Source organism: Pongo abelii, chromosome 16 (genome assembly GCF_028885655.2).
Source record: "Pongo abelii isolate AG06213 chromosome 16, NHGRI_mPonAbe1-v2.0_pri, whole genome shotgun sequence".
Taxonomy (NCBI): Eukaryota; Metazoa; Chordata; class Mammalia; order Primates; family Hominidae; genus Pongo; species Pongo abelii.
The window spans coordinates 61,014,522-61,035,000 of record NC_072001.2 but is presented as its reverse complement, the minus strand read 5'-3'; the positions used below and the strand labels follow the sequence as shown (position 1 = coordinate 61,035,000).

Genomic DNA, 20,479 nt, shown 5'->3' with positions numbered 1-20,479 from the left:
AAAAAACAATACAATGCTGGAAGAAGATGCCTGGTACCTATTAAGGAACTCACTTATGATTTCTTGCTGTGACCTAGAGTGGTGGCCACTCCTTCAAACTGGGTTTGCCAGAATGGAATTCTGGTGTAGGGAGAAATTTCTTTGCAGAAAAATGTTACATAGTTTCCTTTGTTTTTCAGTAGTTGTGCAAAGACCACCTCACCTACAGTGGTGAGGTTGGAGGTGCTTATTAAAACACAGATTTCTGGACTCAACATTTTCTAAGTTAGAATTTTGGAAATAGATCCAAGAATTCCCATTTTAGTAAGTTTACACAGTGATTCTTACATTCATTGACATTTAAGAATCACTAGTTTGCATATCATTTGAATAGTTGGGTCCAGAAGATGTTTCCAGGCCCATTTGAGAAAAAAACCCAGAGTTCCGAGTTTGTTAACCAGTGCTAGAATAAAGCACTTGTGTAAACTGAAAGATACCACTCATATTGTTTGCTATGTCTGTCGCTGGATTCCATCAATTATATCTCTCCTGACCACCTTAAGGAAAAAAAAAAATGAATTCACAATCAGCTTAGCAAAGCAAGGAGATTGTCTAGTGTATTCCCTGTACCCATAAATTAACGAAGAAACAAAAAATTGCCAGTATTAAAAGTTTGCAGACATTTCTAAAAGTTCGCACATACTACAAAACTATACAGAATTGGCAATATAGTAAACATCTGACTGAAGACGGGTACATATTGGCATGTGAGCAAAGTTCTTTGTATTTCTCAGACGCTCTGGCTCGTACAGTGCAGCTGTAAAGAAGACATTTCTATAAGCCACACTGCATAAACAAGTAGTACTATTGCTACTTCTGTGCCACTTTAGTCTATTTGTAGTTAGTTTCCCCTCGCTCCTGCTCTTCATATATTGGAGCAGCCCTTGAACCCACAGAGCCACTAACAAACTTTCTAGCTGTAAAAGAGAGATGATTTTGATAATCTTAGAACTAAGAGTTCTCTTTCATTCCATAAGCATTTTTAATTTCCCACTGTGTACCAAGCATTAGTGTGTATAAAGATGCCCTTAAGTCACTCCATGTTTTACCAATGAAGCCGTCGAGGCTCACCTAGCATACAGCAAATAGGTCTGATTGTTGGTAAAATCACCTGAGTTTTTCTCTATTCCTTCTCTTATTTGTTCTGTGCTCCAGCCCTGGTCCCTGATTTTGTAGGTTTAGCACAGCTAAACACCTCCAGTGCCCCCAGGACCATTATGTTCCCTCTGCATAAGTTGTTGAAGGGAACCTGAGCAATCAGCTGAGGAATTCATAGGAAATTTTATCTTCCATACTTGGCTGGTGAGCTTTTCTTCTTAAGCAATTTTTGGTGATTTGGCTCTTATCTGCTTAAAGCGATATTCCTTAGGGAAGGCCCATGACTAATTTCAGTTGTAACAATTATAACTGTTGGCTTCTAAGCATGGAAGTTCACCATTTCCCAGCTAATTGATTCAATTATTTGTCTACCACTATGGAAGTAATGAAATGAGTGAATCAACACAGTATGTCAAGAGATTTCCCTAAAATAGCTTGCTTTAATTTAACAACCTCTCTTTTGAGCACTAACAGTAGAGTGGACATCTCTACCCGGGTATCCATCACATACCAAAATCCAAACTTCTTAGGGTAACAGACTGATTTATGACCAGACCCCTGCCTTTCTTACCACCTTCATTTTGTACACTTGCCCATTGTATACTTGCCTTACTAGACTGTTTGCAAAACCCCAAATGAGACGTGCCTTTCACAGTTCTGTGACTTGGCACATGCCATTTCTTCTACCGGAAATAAACTTTCTTCCCTTATGTAGCCAGGGAGGCCTTAGCTCAATTTTTTTTTCTAACTTCTATGCATATAAATAAGAACTGATCAACTCTATAGTGACTATGATGCTTTATTCTTTAGATTTGTAATCTCAAATATTGCCTTCTTTTCACCCCAGTCATCAGACTTTATTTTATTGGCCTCTGATCTGTTTCTCACCACCTTTTGCTTAAAGTTTTTTTTAATTCACTTTTTTCCCTGTTTGGCTCTAATTATTTCAAAATAATAAATGTATTTTTAATACATTTTACTTTGATTACAACCATTATATCATGTGTTGAGTCATCAGGTAGATTGAATGTAATTTTCCTGCCAGTAGTCTGCAAAGAGACATATGGCATAATTTCTGTAATGAAGTAACATTTTTGTTTAATGTACCTTTATTAACAGCTTTATTGAGGTATAATTGATATACAATAGATTGCACATATTTAAAGTGTACAATTTGATAAGTCTTGGCCATGTGTATCCATCTACCTGTGAAACCATCAGTAGAGTTCACAGTGAATATGTCCCTCACCCTCACATGTTTCCTAGTGCCCCTTTGTAATCTCTCTCTCCACCCCCACCCCCACATTCCCAGGCTTTCTGGCACTATAGATTATTTGCATTTTCTAGAATTTTATATGAACGGCAACATATAGTATATACTCTTTTGTCTAGCTATTTTTACTCAGCACAGTTATTTTGAGATCTATCTATGTTGTGCGTATCAATTCGTTCTTTTTTATTGCCAAGTAGTGGTCCATTTATGGGTATACAGTTTAACTATTCTGAATTCAAAAAATCTGAAATCTGGAATGCTCCCAAAACCTGAAACTTTTTGAGCACCAACATCATGCTCAAAGGAAATGCTCACTGGAGCATTTTGGATTTTGGATTTCCAGATCGGGGTGCTCAACTGGTAAGTATAATGCAAATATTCCAAAATCTGAAAAAATATCCCAAATCCAAAACACTTCTGGTTCCACACATTTTGATAAGGGATGTTCAACCTGTATCAGGTTTAATAGCCATTCAGCCAATGATGAACATTTGGATTTATCCATTTGTTGTATGTTTGTTTATCCATTCAGCCACTGATGAACATTTGGATTGTTTTCAGTTTGGGACTACTACAAATAAAAGCTTCTATGAACATTCATTTACAAATATTTGTATGGACATATATGTCCTTTTCTCTTAGGTAAATACCTGGGAATGGAATGGCTGGATTGTGTGGTAGGGCAGGAGACTGCCAAACTGTTTTCCAAATCGGTTGTACCATCTTACATTCTTACCAGCAATGTTTAAGACTTTGAACTCCTTCACATCCCCACCAACATTTGATGTGGTTAGTCTTTCACATTTTAGCCATTCAAATAGGTATATAGCATTGTCTCAATGTGGTTTTAATTTCCAGTTCTCTACCATTGAGTGTCTTTTCATTTGTGTATTTGCCACATTGTATCTTCTCTGGTGAAGTATCTTTAAATCTTTGCACATTTTGGAGACAAGGGTTGTTTGTTTTCCTCATTGTTGAATTATGAAAATTGTTAGTATATTCTGGATAAAAGTCCTTTGTGCTTTGCAAATATTTTCTCCCAGTGTCTCTTAAAGTTTTTAATTTTGATGTCCAGTTTATTAATATTTTCTTTTATGGATCAGGCTTTTGGTATGGTGTCTAAGAAATCTTTGCCTAACATAAGATCACAAAGACTTTCTCGTATGCTTTTTTCTAGAAATTTTATAGTTTTGTGTTTTACATTTAGGCCTATGATCTACTTCAACTTTTGTGTATGTTGAGAGGTAAGGATCCAAGTGCTAGTTAGATGGATAATGACAATAGTTCCTGCACCATTTGTTGAAAAGACTGCCCTGCCTCCACTGAATTGTCTTTGTGATGCTTGCTTTTTTCAAGCATAAGTTTTCCATATTTATATGGGTCTTTTTTTTTTTTTTTTTTTTTTTTTTGAGATGGAGTCTTGCTCTGTCACCCAGGCTGGAGTGCAGTGGCGCGATCTCGGCTCACTGCAAGCTCTGCCTCCCGGGTTCATGCCATTCTCCTGCCTAAGCCTCCCAAGTAGCTGGAACTACAGGCGCCCACCACCTTGCCCAGCTAATGTTTTATATTTTTAGTAGAGACGCAGTTTCACCATGTTAGCCAGGATGGTCTTGATCTCCTGACCTCGTGATCCACCAGCCTTGGCCTCCCAAAGTTACAGGCATGAGCCACTGCGCCCGGCCCTATATGGGTCTATTTCTGTACTCTCTGTTCTGTTTCAGTAATCTGTGTGACTGTTGCATCACAAGTATCACATTATTTTGACTATTGTAGCTTTATAACAACAGGAATTTTTTTATCTTCACAAATAAAACATTAATAACTACCTATGCAATCTTCCAATACTGAGCTATTCAATAGGGAACTGAGAGAGAGAGAGAAGGGAGAATTTAGGAAAGAGAATGGGGTGGAAGGTGGGTCTTTGAATTGTTTTGCTTTTAGGAATACTTAAAATATTAAGTAGCCTATTACAGTGTAAATAGAGCAAGTTTCAGCTAAATTTTCTGACAGAATCTACATTTGATTCTTCTCTCTCTGTAGAGAGGCTTACATTCATTTGGAGGGGAACTAATCCCATGACTTCTAGGTTATCTCTTAGTTTCTTCTCTGGAATGACATTATTGGCAGACACTAGAGGACTTAAGGGAGAACAGCATTTGTCTAGAATATAAAAACCAATTTGTAATTTCCATATTAGTAGTGGTGGATGGAGAATTTTCACAGGCAAATCAAATGATCACATAATCCCCAAACCCTTTTTTAGCTGTAGTTATTTACTTCTTTATCCATTTATTCTAACTTTGCAGGCTACCTGAGAAGTTGTATAGATTCTTCCAGAGTGAACATGTCACTTAAATATGGATTAGAACATGGCTTCTGCTGTGATTACTTTAGGGAGATGGGACCTATTGGTACATTACAAAGTGTCTGGAACAGTTAACAACAAGAACCTTATTTCAGGTGGCTGCTTTCCATTTTACTAAAGCAAAAGGCCTTCAGAAAGCCAACAACTTTACTCAGATTAAAGATGGGATTAATTTCTCCTTATGCAGCTAAATACATAAGCAGTGCATGTAAATATTTAATAAATATAAAAGAGCTCTTATAAACACAAGTCAATGAACAATCTCAGTAAAGTACAGGAAAACAATATGCATTTTGCTTGGTATAGTGTTTTCTTTACTCAGTTAGGTTAACAATGATCTCATCATTAGTCAACAAGATAGTAGAGAGACCATCAAAGCAAACTACAGGAGAGTCCAGATTGATTCGTGCCAAACAAATGTTTGTAGCTAACAGCTGTATTATCACTCATTCTAATTTACGCAGCTGGGGTTCTTTCATTTCCTAAGTGAGATAAATGTCATGTTGCATGATACAAGCACCATCTCTACTGCTTGAGTCATGAATCAGGTCAGCTCTCTCCTAGTTAGCTTCACCCCTCATTTTAGGTTGGGGGAAGTGGCTTGCTACAGTTTTAGCTATAAACAGCTAATAGGCCTTTTTCTAAGGTTGTGTGAGTCCATTCATGAATCATTCAGTATTTTATTAAAAAATACCAGTTTGAATGTCATGAAGATATTGAAAAAACCAGTTTCATGTGGAAAAACCTTTGGTTGTGTAGGTTTTAAACTATCAGCATAAAACTTCTCTTTTTAAAAAATTCTTAAAACTTGAAGACTGAAGAATAAGAAAAAGTATGGTATAGTCTCTGCTTGCTGGATGAGATTCCATGATTTATTCTCTAACTATGCTAAGTCAGAGATTCTGCAGTTAGCTTTCTCCTCAAAACTCAGGTTGAGTTTGAGCAGGTTCTAAGGTGTTGATCCCTTTAGTTCACCTAGTTAATGGGACATAGAGTACTTTTGACTTGACTGCTCCATGCTTTTTCCTATCAAAGCAGACCAAGAAAATCAAAACCTTGATTTTTAAAGCTTATCTGAAATAGAAATAGGGAGTCTTATGTAACAAAAGGATGGCTAAGTGTACAAAGCAGTTGAACATGTTAGTGGTAGATGATGTGTTTAACTGTCAAAATGCTACTCACAGCAAAGGGGACCCAATTCCCAGGGGAAGGTCTGGAGAAGAGGAGGGAAAAGAGCCTGAGGCTTGGTGTGCACATTCTGAGACCAGTCCTGGCTCTGCCACTCAGTGGGTGTCTGTTTGCAAGTCATTTCTTGACTTCTGTGAGTCTTCTCTTTTTTCCAATTATAAAATAGGATAATAATTCCTGCCTCCCAGTTTTGTCATGAAGATGAAATAAAATAATGTTTCTGAAAACAAGTAGATAGAATAGGTGCTCAATCAACAATAACATTAGCTGGACACGATGGCTCACGCCCATAATTCTAGCACTTTGGGAGATCAAGACCAGAAGATTGTGTGAGCCCAGGAGTTCAAGACCAGCCTGGGCAAGATGGCAAGCCCCAGCCTTTGTAAAAAAATAAAAAATAAATTAGCCGGGCTTGGTAGTGTGCACCTGTAGCCCCAGTTATTCAATGGGCTGAATGGCGGGCTTGCTTGAGCCAAGGAGTGGAAGGATGCAGTGAGCCGTGATCACACCACTGCTCTCAAGCAGTTTTCTTCTTCTGGCTTGTTGACTTAACAAATTATTGAAAGTTTGTCTGGGCCCTGGTGGCTCATGCCTGTAATCCCAGTGCTTTCAAGGCCTAGGCAGGAGGACCCCTTGAGGCCAAGAGTTTGAGACCAGCCTAGTCAACATAGTGAGACCCTGTCTGTACCAAAATTTTTTTTTAATTATCCAGGCATGATGGCAAATGCCTGTAGTCCCAGTTACTCAGGCTGAGTTGGGAGGATTGCTTGAACTCAGAATTTCAAGGATACAGTGAGCCATAATCATACTACTACAGTTCAACCTTGGCAAGAGAGTGAGACCCTGTCTTAAAAGAAAATCTGTGTACATACGCATATTTTTTTTAAAGTCAGTCATTGTAGTTGGGGAGACAGCTATTAAACAAGCACAATGTGAGAGTTATGTACATAGCACTGTGAGATCCGAGAAGGAACACCAAACCCTGCAGGGAGGGTAGGGAAGGAAAGCTACCTTCTCAGAGGAGGTGAAAGAGTTATCTCTGTAAAAATGAGTGTATCAAGTAAGCAAGGGGTGAAAAGGCATTGCAGGTAGATGGAGCAGCTTATGCAAAGACACACAGGCACGTTCCAGAAAGGCCAAGTGGTTTCGTGTGGCTAGAGTCGTGTGTGTGTGTTGGTGGGAATGGGGTGGGAAAGAAGGCTGGAAACATAGTGGTTATACTGGCCTTCATAATCTGAATTTCACAGATAAAGATTTAAACTGCTGTTACCACTTAAAGGAACTGCTTAGATGCCTTGGTCCTGTTTGTTTCTGGTGGAAATCTGGACAGATTAATTTGGCCTGTTATTTCTGGGTACTTCAGAAAGACAAACACCCAATCCCCATATTTTTGGCACATCTATTCCCAACACAGTTGGAACCAGGAAGCATAACAATGAAAATTAAGAAAGGAGAAGAGGGAAGAAGCAGAGAGGACATCTATTTGGGATTTATGAAAAGATATTACAAGACGCAGGCATCTTTGACTAGTTTACTGGGATCTCTAGTAGAGATTTTTCTATTTTTAAAAAGGTGTTATATCTCCGAGAAAAATGTACCTTGATATGTGTAATAAAATAGCTCTGAGTAGGAACTCACCTGAGTAATTAATTAATAAAAAGAAAAATTTTACCCAACTTTGGAAACTGTTCAGGGAGCAACTGCCCTGAATAAAGAGGACATGAAAAGCCTTTTGTGTTCCTTTTTGTTCTTTATAACAAATTATTTTTCTTGCAAAGCCCCAAATTGCTTTCCCCTACATTGCCGCATTGCTGTGAACATGATTCCAGTACACTGTGGCTCTTCCAGGGATACTCCTGATATCAATCTTGAGGCCTATTCAAATGAGGATGGGAGTCAGAGTTGAACTGTGCCAACATTCCTGCTGAGAATTAGCCCAGTTTCATTATGTGTGGAGGAGCCCCCAGTTCACTGCCCTTGCATGTTTGGGGTACACAGAGCTGAGAGGCTCTGCAGGGAGTGCAAAGTTAAGAAACTGCATGATAGGAACACTATCACTTACTCTTTCATAATGAGCTCTGGGAAGGGAAACTAAAAAAAGATGAGGTTTTTCTATCATTCAGTGCAGCTGTGGTGTTCTACTTGTAACAAGCTACTTCTGCTTCATAAGGCAAGAAAAACACAAGAATTGTGAACAGACTCTCAGAATGAGCAGGGTCCCCAGGAGTCCTGTCTGTCTTTTTTAACTCCTTCAATTAACTGGAGTACTAAGAGAGAGATTTGTTGCTTGGCCTGTGCCTTCATTCTGCAGATGAAGAAACTGACACCCGGGAGGAGGTGAAGTGGCTTTCCCAAATTGAAGATTCATTACAAGATTTACACAAGTACGTTGTAAAATCTTTTCTGCTTGGAAGAAAAGGTGATGGCGAACTAAAAATTTGATCTCTGTACCTTTATCCTATTTAATGTCTATTACATCATATACAGGATTTAATTTCTCAAACTGTATGTTTACCTGTTTTATCTTACCAATTGCCAATTTCATCAGAATAAGACTTGGTATCATCAAGTACATCTCTATTAACTTGACTTTTAACCACTTGGAAAACGTGTGCACCCTTGCAGCCTCCTTTATCTTGCCGTGCACTCCCACCTTCTGGTCATGTCAGGAGGGGCAGTATCCCTGAGGAACCATACTTAAACTTTTCCATTTTAGAAAGATTGGTCAATCCTAGGCCTTTGTTTTATGTGTAATTCGTTTGTTCTTATACTTTCTAATCCCACAGCCTTTGACTTCGGAAACCTTTGGGTTATAACAAAGTACTGAGGAACTATAATTTAATCTGTTCAGATCTAATATTAAATGAGACCCAGATTTTTTTTCTGGTGGACTGCAAAGCCACATTTATTGAACATCTACTAGGTTTACATGGGAGTCCTTTTAGCTGTGAATTCCTTATTGGTAAGGGACTATGCCCAACAGTGTACCTGGCACATAGTAGAACTATGAATAGGTGTTGAATGAGGGACATTGGTGAAAACCAGGGTTGTTTAGGAGTGTCCTGTCCTGAGGCCACTCCAGATGGAAGTGGTTCTCCCATAGCCTAACACATCCCGTTCTTTCTTGAACTGTAACTCGACTTTCTTCCAAAGATGAAGAGGAAAGGTATTATTCATCTGAGATTTGCCTTGTGGTGTTTAGCACAAATTTGGTTTCTGAGGAAAGGCTGGTAAAGCATTGATGCAGGGAAAATTATTCTTAGGTATTCTTCTCTGATGATCATAGATTGAAACTTTTACTTTTGTATAGTTCCGTAGCCATGAAAATAATCACTGGCCGACATTTCTAGTGGCAAAAAGTATCAACCTCTAGAATGGTCTGATGAATATCAGGGAGTAGGGCAAACAGAAATGTAATACCAGCTGGGCCAGCAGTGTCTGCCAACCCCAAATATTTACTCAGCATCTTACTATGTGTAAAACTCATGATTTTTCCTTGCTTTTGCTTGTTTCTTGAATGTAAACCTGAAGGCAGAATCTAAGTTTTGTAACTGATGATTTATGAACATTATTTGTGTCTACAAGAGGTGATATCCCTACCTACTTTGAAATCAGCTTGGAGTGCAGGGATAAGATTTTGATGGTATGTGGCACACATTAGTGCTCAGTAAATGTAGAAAAGAGAACAGAAAGATGACAGAATGCTGGGAGGAAGGAAGGGGGAAGGAGAGGGAGTAATCCCAGGCCTGGGCTCTGGCATCAGCCTGCAGATAGTCCAGCAGGTTCTGTCATGAACCAGCTGGGGGGCCTGGTGACATTCACTAACTTCTAACTCAAGTTTGCTCATCTCTAAAATGAGATAAAATCTACTTTGTAGGTTTTTTGAGAGGCTTAAATGGCATAATGCTTGTAAGTAACATAGACTACTCAATAAAGACTGGATTAAGTTAATGAGTAATATGTTTGTGAATTCCAGTAATTGTCTTGTTGAGAAAACAGTTACCTGTTTATCTTCCTTGACTTTAAAATGAGTCTACATCAGTTAATTTGGATTCCCCCAGAGTGGAGTGAGCAAGCACACTGACATTCTCAGAAGAGCAGACAGTCACAGATGACAGCATCCTCAGGGAACACCCCTCCCTGAGTGCTGGCAGTAAGTCAGAGGATTGCTGTTTCCCCAGCTGCCCTTCAGTGTGAGTTCCCCCTTACCAGTCATAATTTTCACCATTCCCAGAACAGAGGGCCAGATTCTCCTTCCCTTTGTGTCTGCCTGTTTTCTTCTCAGAGGAGCATGTCTGTGTGAGAACAGGGCCTTTACTGAGACCAGGTCTTCCTGAGACCTTTGCGTGGAAGTGGAAGAGACACAAAATGGCGAGGGCGGGGGAAGGGCAGTCTGGCCTGGCAGGTTGGCCACAGCTCACCCATCAAACTTCAGGGCCAGGTGTTAGCATTTTCCAACACCTTGGTAAGTCATGTTTTCAGCAAATCAATAAACTCTAGTTCTGCGTCTTTGAGAGACATCACTTTTTCCCCCTAAAGTTAGCTTTTCTCAGGATGGGGATACATTTTCAAAATCTTTTTTACAAGGAGGCAGAGTTACATTTAATGAGTGATATTGGAGACTGAGGGGAAGTTGGAGTTTCCCCGGTGTTTTTCTGAAGGAGTTAACAGCATAGGCAGTTTGGGAGATCTACGGGAGACCTGCTTTGGAAGGTCCAGCTGTCTCCTTTACATCACCCCCATTTCTGTCCATTGAACATGGAAGAAAAGGGAGGCCCCGGCTTCTCATACTTGCTGATGGTTAGCATGTCTGCACACTTACTGTGTGCCAGGCTGGGTTCTAAGTGCCATATATGGTACACCACTTAATCCTCAAAATAGAATTCTGAAGTACATAGTATTTTTATCCCCCCTACAGAGGAGGATCCAAGGCTCAGATAGTAAATACATTTCCTAGGCTCAAACAGTTACTAAGTGACAGAACTGGTTAAAAAAAAATCCAGGCAGCCTGGCTCCAGAGCCTTTTCTCCTAGCCAGGGTTCTCCGCTGCCTGCGAAGTCGTTAGTCCCATTGGAGGATCTCAACAAGGGACTGCAGGAGTTGAAAGTAAATGTAGCGTTTCTCTTCCCCAGGCTTTTAAAATATATAATTTTCAGGAAAATTTCAGGAACAAGTAGCATTTTTTCATCTCAACAAGACCAAATTGCCTCTATGGGCTATATGGCGGCTCTGCTCTGCATTTTCCATAAAGTGATATGTGCTCTCCAGTGGAGTCACACCCTGTTGTAGGTTAGGTTCCCAGGGAGCATTCATGGAGTTGGAGTTTAGCTTGCAGGATTTTACTAGGGATTCCTGCTGAAGGGGAGTGGCCCTGGGGAACTGGAACTGCAACACAGGCCTGACACAGCCTCTGCCAGTCACTTGGGTCATCATGGAGTATATACCGTCCCTCAGAGCCCAGTCCTATGCTGGGCTGAAAGGGTAGGACCTTTATACAAACCCTGCCACCACCAGTGGGTGGATATGGGCCACTTGGAAGAGGGCTTCTCCTTGGGCAAGGGAGCTCTTTTCAGCTGAGGTGGACCCTGAAGGAGGTGACAGCTGCAGGCTGTCTCCCAACAGCATTCCCCATCACTGAGGTAGAGTTCTGCCTTGAGCAGGGGCTCTAAGTGGTGGATTTTTGCTTCCATTCTGACACTTTCATTTTTCATTGCCAATGTGAGTCTACTCATTGGCAAGTGCTTTCTCCTAACTCAGCCTCTTGTTTACTTGGATTCAAGATAAACGGCATTTACAAGATTGCACAAAAAGAGAGATTCTCAACTGTCTGGTATCCTTTTACTGTAGCTCTAGGCAGAGGCAAAGGTGTAATACTGATAGTCTCTTTGGAGCATGTAATAAAAATCATGCCTGGCATTTTGGGAGATACATGAACAATTTGTTTTACCCTCATGATATCTTTCAGGTGGCACCAGTTGGCTTTTTTCTGGAGCTGGAGTCCAAAGCTAAAGGCCACAATGCAGTGATTGAAATCTCCAGTTACATTTTTCTTGCCAGCTGTCTTTAGAGAAATCTTTCAGTGATTAAGGTTCCAGATTTAACTCCCCTTTCCTTAGTCCTTCCGTCATGAAACTAAAGCTGTCTTCCAGTTCACTCCAGCATGGACATTAAACTGTACCCCACTAACTTATATCTTGTACACCCAAGCTGATGACAAGAGCTGGGTTGGCTTGCCTTTTAGGGTTTGTTACTGTTGCATCCCATTGGTGCCCTGAGCTGGCATTGGCCACTGACTGTCTCACCTGCAGGATTTGCAAAACCTGTCTCCATTTCCCTTCTTTCAGGTTGGAAAGCTTATCCAAGAAGCAGCTGGAAGAAGTAATTTGAAGAGAGTAACTCTGGAACTTGGAGGCAAAAGTCCTAATATTATTTTTGCTGATGCTGATTGTAAGTCAACTACAGGTCCCGTACATGAACCAGCACACATCCTTTGGTACTCTCTTTTGTATCTCCACTGTTGATAGGACACTAGCAAAAGATATTTGAAGCTAAGGGCAATCAAGAAGATCTCTAAGGAGAAAATGGTTTAATAATGGGGAAGGAGCACTTTTCAGTTGACGACTGAACCAGTTGTTTTCTAGACACTAATGAGCCATTTTGAATCTGTGATGTTGTAGAATAGGGGGATGAGATGAAGGCTTGATCAGTGGCATATGGTTCAACAGCAACGGTCTCAGCTGCTGAGCACCTGAAGGATAGTCTCTCTGCCTAGATTCAATAAATCTGTAACTTTTCAACTGTGCCTGGTGGCTGGTAGACCATTTTAAATAAATCGGACTTCACCAGCCCTGCCAGCATTTTCCAAACCCACAGCCCCTTCTCTGTTTAGTCAATTCCAACCCCTTTCTGTTGCTCCCATGACTTTCAGTTAGGATGACAGCACACGTGGGTCAGTTGGGTATGAGTAGTCCTAAAGCTGGGATGATTCCACTTGCCAATAGGACCTTACAGAGGCTTAGAGCAGTAACTGAGAAACCCCATGTCTCTAGGAAGGATGCCACCTAGGCCATTCTGCACAGGTGTGACCTTTCTGTTTTGAAAAGCTCTCCAGGTAAGGAAATCCCACCATCTCATTCAGTGATTCTTTTTTTTTTTTTCCTTCACTTTTTGCCAGGCAGAGCTGCTTTCCCAGTTTCACCACCAGAGAGATCAGAAAACCAAAAGCAGATTGCTTGAATTTCAGCCCCAGCTTGGAATTTGCAGAATTCAGCTTTAGCTTTATATTAGTTGTCAAGAAAATCAGAATCTTTATGCCTGTTCCTCTTGAGGAGTAGGAACTCCATCTCCCTAACATTGACTGATTCATTTATTCAGTCAGTCGGTCATTTAGCAACTAATGCACATCAGATTAAGCTGTTTTGAAGTATAAGATATAAGGGATGAATATGGAATAGTTATCATAGGATTTTACACAAGTCCATGTCAATCTAGAGGAAATTTAGTGTCTTCAAAGAAGACCCATTGGTGTTACGGTTTAATCCCCCAAATACCAAACATACAGCCCCAAGGCCCTGTAGATTAGGAGTTGTAAATTGGCCAAATACAAAATATAGACATGTTTACCTGTCTAAACATTACACTATGTTCAAAACAAGAACTGTACATTAAAATATTGATTTCTGTGAAAATTGAGAAGATCTGGCAACCTGGGGCTCATATTTATGCGTGGCAATGATTAAATGTAGTGGCTTTCCTTCTTAGCCTCTCTGTTACATTGCTTTACCACCTGGCAGACTCATACCTTTACCTTATGTCCCTAGCCCTGTGGTATATTGGGGTTTGAGACTCCTACTATACATGAGGTTCAGTACCTCTGTTTGCAGAATAAGAAAGAGACCCAAAGAAGTGAAGTTGTTCAAGTTCACATAGCATGTCAGGGTGTAGTCAGAACTAGAACAAAGTTGCATTCCCAATCCAGGGCTATTCATGGTTATGTCGTGCAGTGAGCACACTATACCTAGGACTTTGGAGAGGGGAGGGAGGTGGCTTCATAGACAGGCCCCTCCCCAGGCAAAGCAGTGAGAACATGGCTGTTTCCTCTTGTAGTGGACTATGCTGTGGAGCAGGCCCACCAGGGTGTGTTCTTCAATCAAGGTCAGTGCTGCACTGCAGGCTCTCGCATCTTCGTGGAGGAGTCCATCTATGAGGAGTTTGTGAGAAGAAGTGTGGAGCGGGCCAAGAGGCGCATAGTGGGGAGTCCCTTTGACCCCACCACTGAGCAGGGTCCCCAGGTAGAAAAATCATAACCATTCCCTTTGTTTACTTAATCCTTGACTGGCACAGAACTGTGTACACTCTAGTAGGACCCAACAAAGCAACATCTTCCTTTTCGGCTGACTCCTTTATTCTCCACCATGTCTTCGTGGCTGGAAATGGAGCCAGAGAGCGATTGCTTATTTCTTATGCTTCTCTTTCCCTTTCTAAGTTTTATCTCTGAAAAACTATGGGATTACCGTTACTTTAAGAATATTCTGGCCGGGCACAGTGGCTCATGCCTCTAATCTCAGCTTTTAGGGAGGCCGAGGTGGGCGGAACATGAGGTCAGGAGATTGAGACCATCCTGGCTAATACGGTGAAACCCCGTCTCTACTAAAAATACAAAAAAAAAAATTAGCCGGGCGAGGTGGCGGGTACCTGTAGTCCCAGCTACTCGGGAGGCTGAGGTAGGAGAATGGTGTGAACCCGGGAGATGGAGCTTACAGACCGTGCCACTGCACTCCACCAGCCTGGGCAAAAGAGCAAGACTCCGTCTCAAAAAAAAAAAAAAAAAAAAAAAAAGAATATTCTGACCTTTGGGACTAAGCTGGAGTCTCTCAGTTCTAAACAAAGCGATGAGTATGACAAGATGGGTCTTGACACTAGAACCCAATCCCAGTCCTTCCAATCACTGAACTTTAGGACATCCCTACAGATGCCACAGTCAAGGACGGTAGATCTCTTTCTTTCCTAGAGCCATCTATCCTTTTACGAGCTGCCAAGGAGTCTCTCCAGCAGCGTGAACCAGTCTGGACAGATCACTTGTAGCTTGTGAATGTGTAGGAAGTGAAGGGCTGGCTCACTTCCCTTTTGCTGTATGGTTATTTCTTAATCTGAAGGCCTCGTGTACTGTAGTGGGGTGGGGAGGGCCACAAAGTCTCTCCTGAGCAGCCAGACTACACTTTTCACCTCTGCAGGTTCGCCATAATCATCAAGGCGTATTTCTAAAGGGAATTCTGGTTTTAATCTGTAGACAGGTTCTGAGAATTTTTAGAAGGAACCTGGACCAGCTCTTATATGGGTCACTAAAGCATGGGTTTAGGGATTATTCAAGATAAGATTGATGTTCTGGCTGAGCCATTCAAACTTGGGTGAATGTAGGTTTTTGTATTGTTTACCACAATAAGTAAATGATAACTCCATCAGTTTTTTGGGGGAAGACTGACCTTACTTTTTTTTTTTTGGACTAGGAAGCTAGTCCTTCACTCTTTACTGTTAATATTTTCCTCTAAAGTTTCTCTAAAAGTGTAATAGGAATTCCTTTAAAAACAAACCACAATAAGATTGGGTGTGTAGCACTATCTAAAAAGGCTGTGTGCTAATTTTTGCCTCTTTTCACTATCAATACAACTTGCTAAGTTACTCATTTAATTATAAAAGTCAGTTTTCCCTCATATGAACAATGAATAGTAAATTAGCCAGTGTCTCCTTCATTTTGAAACATTTTTCTAAATGTTCAGCTGGTACTTCTGATTAGGCAATATCATCAGAGCAGTACATTTATTGGAATCGTCGATATATTAGGATTAACCATACAAAATTGCCAATTTTTTGTAGGTCAAAAATTGGTAAGTAACGGCAGTTTTATATGATCTGACTGGGTGTAGTTAAACTTTGAAAAAAATCCTAAAATGAAAGATTCTCAAGAACATACTTATTTCCATTTTCATAGAAGGTTGTATTTCGAGTCATTAAGTCTTGTCTCCCACAGATTGATAAGAAACAGTACAACAAGATCTTGGAACTCATCCAGAGTGGTGTGGCTGAGGGTGCCAAGCTGGAATGTGGAGGCAAAGGACTGGGCCGAAAGGGGTTTTTCATTGAGCCCACAGTGTTTTCCAACGTCACTGATGATATGCGGATTGCCAAGGAGGAGGTATCAAATATGCTGTTCTTACAAAAGCCACATCTTTCTTGGGATCGTTTCTAGAGCATTTCTAGTGGATGATATTAGAGTTTTAGCTCTTTATATTTTACGTATATTCATTTTGCAACAGTAATGAACATGGCTATGAAAATTCCAGTTTCAAGAAGAAAAGTAAACCAAAAGACAAGCAAGCTAGGTGGAGGCCAGGTGACATGCTATGTGCTTATGATTATTATTAGCCAACAGAACAATCAGAATAGCCTACCATTGGCCTCAACAATACACTGGCAATAGTTCAGCTCTCCTAAATGTGGGTCACTAGGATGTTAACCAGGAGAGAGAATACAATGAAACATCTTTACATCTGTGCAAGAGAGGAACCAGGAGCAAATCAGCCCACAGTCCAGAGCATTCAGTTCTGGAGCAGTGTTTGCAGGATCACAGAGGATGCCACTTGCTCTTCTGTACCTAAAGAAGACACCCCTAGTATACACAGTGGAATCAAGTGATGCTGGAGAGGCTGGGGAAGTTGGGGAGGTTAAACACTAATGTTAGACTCTTCTTGCATAATCTTATCCTAGGAAAGGTTGGGAGATTTTACAGTTTTGTACTGCTAAACTTAAATGTCATTTAAGTAATATTGAAATGTGGAAAGCAGGTAAAGGAATGACAGAGCAACCATGTTGAGTCATATTATCTTTTTGCAGATCTTTGGCCCTGTTCAGGAAATTTTGAGATTTAAGACGATGGATGAAGTTATCGAAAGAGCCAATAACTCAGACTTTGGACTCGTAGCAGCTGTCTTTACTAATGACATCAACAAGGCCCTCACAGTGTCTTCTGCAATGCAAGCTGGGACTGTTTGGTAAGATCAGAGTCAGTCGTGTAACAAATTCCACTGGTGGTCTAGGGACCAGGGTGAAATAAACAAGTATCTTCTTGGAAGGATGGGGAATACCAAAAGCAACCAAAGTTCACCAGAAAAGGGGTACACTCCTTACTGCTTAGATCCAGAAATCAAAGTAGATTTTAAATTACAAATTTTTCCTCTGGAGGAAAGGAATTTAAAAATAAAACTTCTAAAAGAAATACCATGCCAGTCAGATTATGTGGTCAGACTTCACATGAACTCACAGTACTATGTTTTCTTCTTTCAGGATCAATTGTTACAATGCCTTAAATGCCCAGAGCCCCTTTGGGGGATTCAAGATGTCTGGAAATGGGAGAGAAATGTAAGTCTTAAAGTTACTGATGCCTGCAGAGAAATAGATTGAAAATATCAGCACAGAGCAGTACTTAAAAAATAGTTTAATTATCTTACACTCATCCATACATTCAACAAACATTTCGTTGAGCACATGCTACTATAAGCTAAGTTCTATTACATGTTATAGAGATGAATAAAACACAATTCCATTTCCCAAAGTGAGAATGGAAAAAAATAATGTACCATTAATTCCCTCTAATAAAGGCTATGATAGAAGTATGTGAAACATTTTGTCAGTATAGAGAAAAATCAATTAATTTTGACTGCTGGGGTCCTACAAGACTTCATAAAGGAAGTAACAGTTTTTCCTGGACGTAACATCCAGGGAAAAAACCCACTTTCCCTCCTTTTGAAAGAAACTGATCTGTATTTGCCAAATGCTGTGACTCACAGAGGAAACATGTTTCATGCCCATTCCCTCAGCCATTACTGAATGCCTATTTTTTTGAGCAAATACCTAGTTCACAATCTAACAAGTATTGAGCATAAATATGTACAAAGCACTGTGCTTGGTTTGTGGAGGAAGATGCAGGTCCTTAAGGCCTTTAATATGTTTTGGGGTAAATAAAACTAATAACATTGAAAGAATCAGAGGAATCGCAGAAAAGACTGTAAACCAATGGAGGAGCTCAGGGATAGGGAAGATCATTGTGAGCTGGAAAAATCTGGGAAACCTTTAGATATGATCTGCTACAGGGATTTGTGTCAGCCTTTCAAGAGGAATGCTTGGATAGAGAAGGGGGAACATATTTTCAAGGTTGGCGGGCAAAGCAGGGTAGCAGTGGGGGAGAGTGAGTAAAGGTATTGCGGGAAAAATAACTGTAGTGTTTGTGGGAGAAATGCAGTGAACCAGCAAGACCAGAGCAGAGGATTTACATACTGCAGATAGTTTCACTGGTAATTTCAAGCTCCCAAGCAAAACTATTACGTAGGTATAGCTTGGAGATTAGAGCAGTTTCTAGAATCACACTGCTCGGATTTGAATCCTGCCTCTATTACTACATGTGCAACCTTGGACAAATTACTTAATCTAAGCCTCAGTTACCTCATCTCTAAGATGGGAATAATTATAGTACCTACCTCAGGGTTGTTGTGAGGATTAAGTGTAAGGATTAAGTATGCAAACATCCAACAGAATGTCTGGCAAGCCTTCAGAAAATGTTAGCTGCAATCATCATTATTCATCAAGCAGATTAGTGTTGTATAGGTGTTTCCTCTTTTTCTTAACCTGTAACTTTGGCAGAAGTTTCCCTAAATTCCAGCTGGTGTCACCAACTTCTGTTCTGTATCTGGTAAGCCAGGGAGAAGCTGTTCTCGCTTGAACCTTTTCTTCCGGCCTCCAGTACCCCTCACTTACTTTACAGCCAGAACCTATAATCAATCTGGATCGTATTTGTTCAGTTCTTAGTATTCCTTCAGCTTTTACAGAGTCTTCATGTACTCCAGGTATCTCTTCATTTGCTTTTGACCTTCACCTTCTGCTTCCACTTTTCAAGATGCATTCTGCTTCTTATTTCATTTCCTTCCTCTATGTCTGTGCTCTCCCAGTCTCTGAAATGCTGGGGGCAGTCACTGGCTCTGGGAATGCTGCTTGCATTGACTGTTTTGTTACAGATCATTAACAGGGTGAATCATGAGCATAAAATATACTTTCAATAAATGATCGCTGGTTGATGGAGCCTAATCCCAGGCTAACCCATGGTCCCTCATTGTGGGCACACTTGTTACATTAGCTGAGTCTAGTCTATTCCCATCAGAAGTGTTCTCCTTGCCCAGAAAGGTGGTCCAGGAGACAGTCTGGCTCTGTCTGAACCTCACATAACAGTGCTCAAGAGACTGAAGAACCATTTCTCTCTACTTGTCTTCCAGGCACTATGGTGATTGGACCTTCTCAGTGCAGTTAAAAAATAATTAGGAAATGCTGTTCTTTGATGAGACCCATTGCATCTTGTCTAGATTGCATGTTTGTTTGTTTGTTTGTCTCTACTTACTCCCAAAACATGTTTTCTCTTTCTTAAATGACCCTGAGTGACAGAAGATGCTTAAAATAAAAGAACCTGCTCTGTCTTGGTCCCCAACTCTTCCACCTCATTTGATACAGCCTCAGAAACTCCACTTAATCCTCCATCTAGACAGAATTGTTTATCTCATGGCCTGCAAACTCCATGCAGCTTTGGTCCCTGACACCTCCCTGTCTATCCCTAGGAGGAGCAGAGACGTGAAGTGGCACTTCCAGAAACATCTGGAAACTCCAAGGAGGGCTGACCTAGCCCATGAGGTCTCCCCACAGAGAGCTGTGGGGAGGGCTGCCCTCTACAGGTTATCTGATGGGCTGCCCTCTTAATTCCCAGGCTCAGAAACTAGCTTTTCTCAGGTCCTCCTGCCCACCTAATTCTGCCTGTTTCACTTTTCCTGTCCTTTTTCTTACTTCCTTATCAAACTCCCCTGAGATGAGGGGTGGCAAAGCACAAGCCATAAAATGTCACAAACTGAGGAGATGGAAAGAATTCTGTGAACCTCAGCATTTTAAAAACTCAGGACACTGGCTTTGAAAATGAGAAGCATTGTTAGATACTCTAAATCAGGGCTTGTCAAGTTTATGTGTGTGTGTGTGCATGCGTGTACACGCATGCATACAGAGAAGTCACCTCCAATCCGGGTGACGGTTTTGTTAAGCATGCATATCTAGGGACCCACTCTCAGAGATTCTGAGTTAGTTGATCTGCGACAGGACCCAGGAACTGCATTTTTAGCAAGCTTCCAGAGTGACTCCAGTATACATCACTGGCCAGGACCCACAGAGAAGCACCTCTGTTCCAGCAGGGTTTTACATTGCATCACACACCCAAACACTGGGATCCACCAGTCACCGTTGAAATCAACCTGCCTTCCGGTGACCTGCTCCCACCCTCCCTCTCAGTCCCGACCACCTGCAAGCTCCTCTGATGCTGATGGTCTGGAGACCTTACTCTGCTCTGAGAAATGCTGCTGCAAGTCAAGTAAAAGAGCAGGAAAATATATACCCTAAACAAAAACTCTTCTTGTTTTATGAGCGAGTCTGAGTGA

General features: G+C 40.9%; 1 protein-coding gene across 3 annotated transcripts in view; it reads left to right on the top strand.

Annotated features, from left to right (window-relative positions):
- Positions 1 to 20,479, top strand: part of ALDH1A2 (aldehyde dehydrogenase 1 family member A2) — a 159,595-nt gene that overhangs the window by 134,785 nt on the left and 4,331 nt on the right. For all 3 annotated transcript variants that reach the window (XM_063715986.1, XM_009249869.4, NM_001131489.1), the window contains 5 exon segments: positions 12,308 to 12,410; positions 14,070 to 14,254; positions 15,991 to 16,155; positions 16,854 to 17,011; positions 17,304 to 17,378. In XM_063715986.1, the coding sequence (XP_063572056.1) occupies positions 12,308 to 12,410; positions 14,070 to 14,254; positions 15,991 to 16,155; positions 16,854 to 17,011; positions 17,304 to 17,378 (686 nt within the window).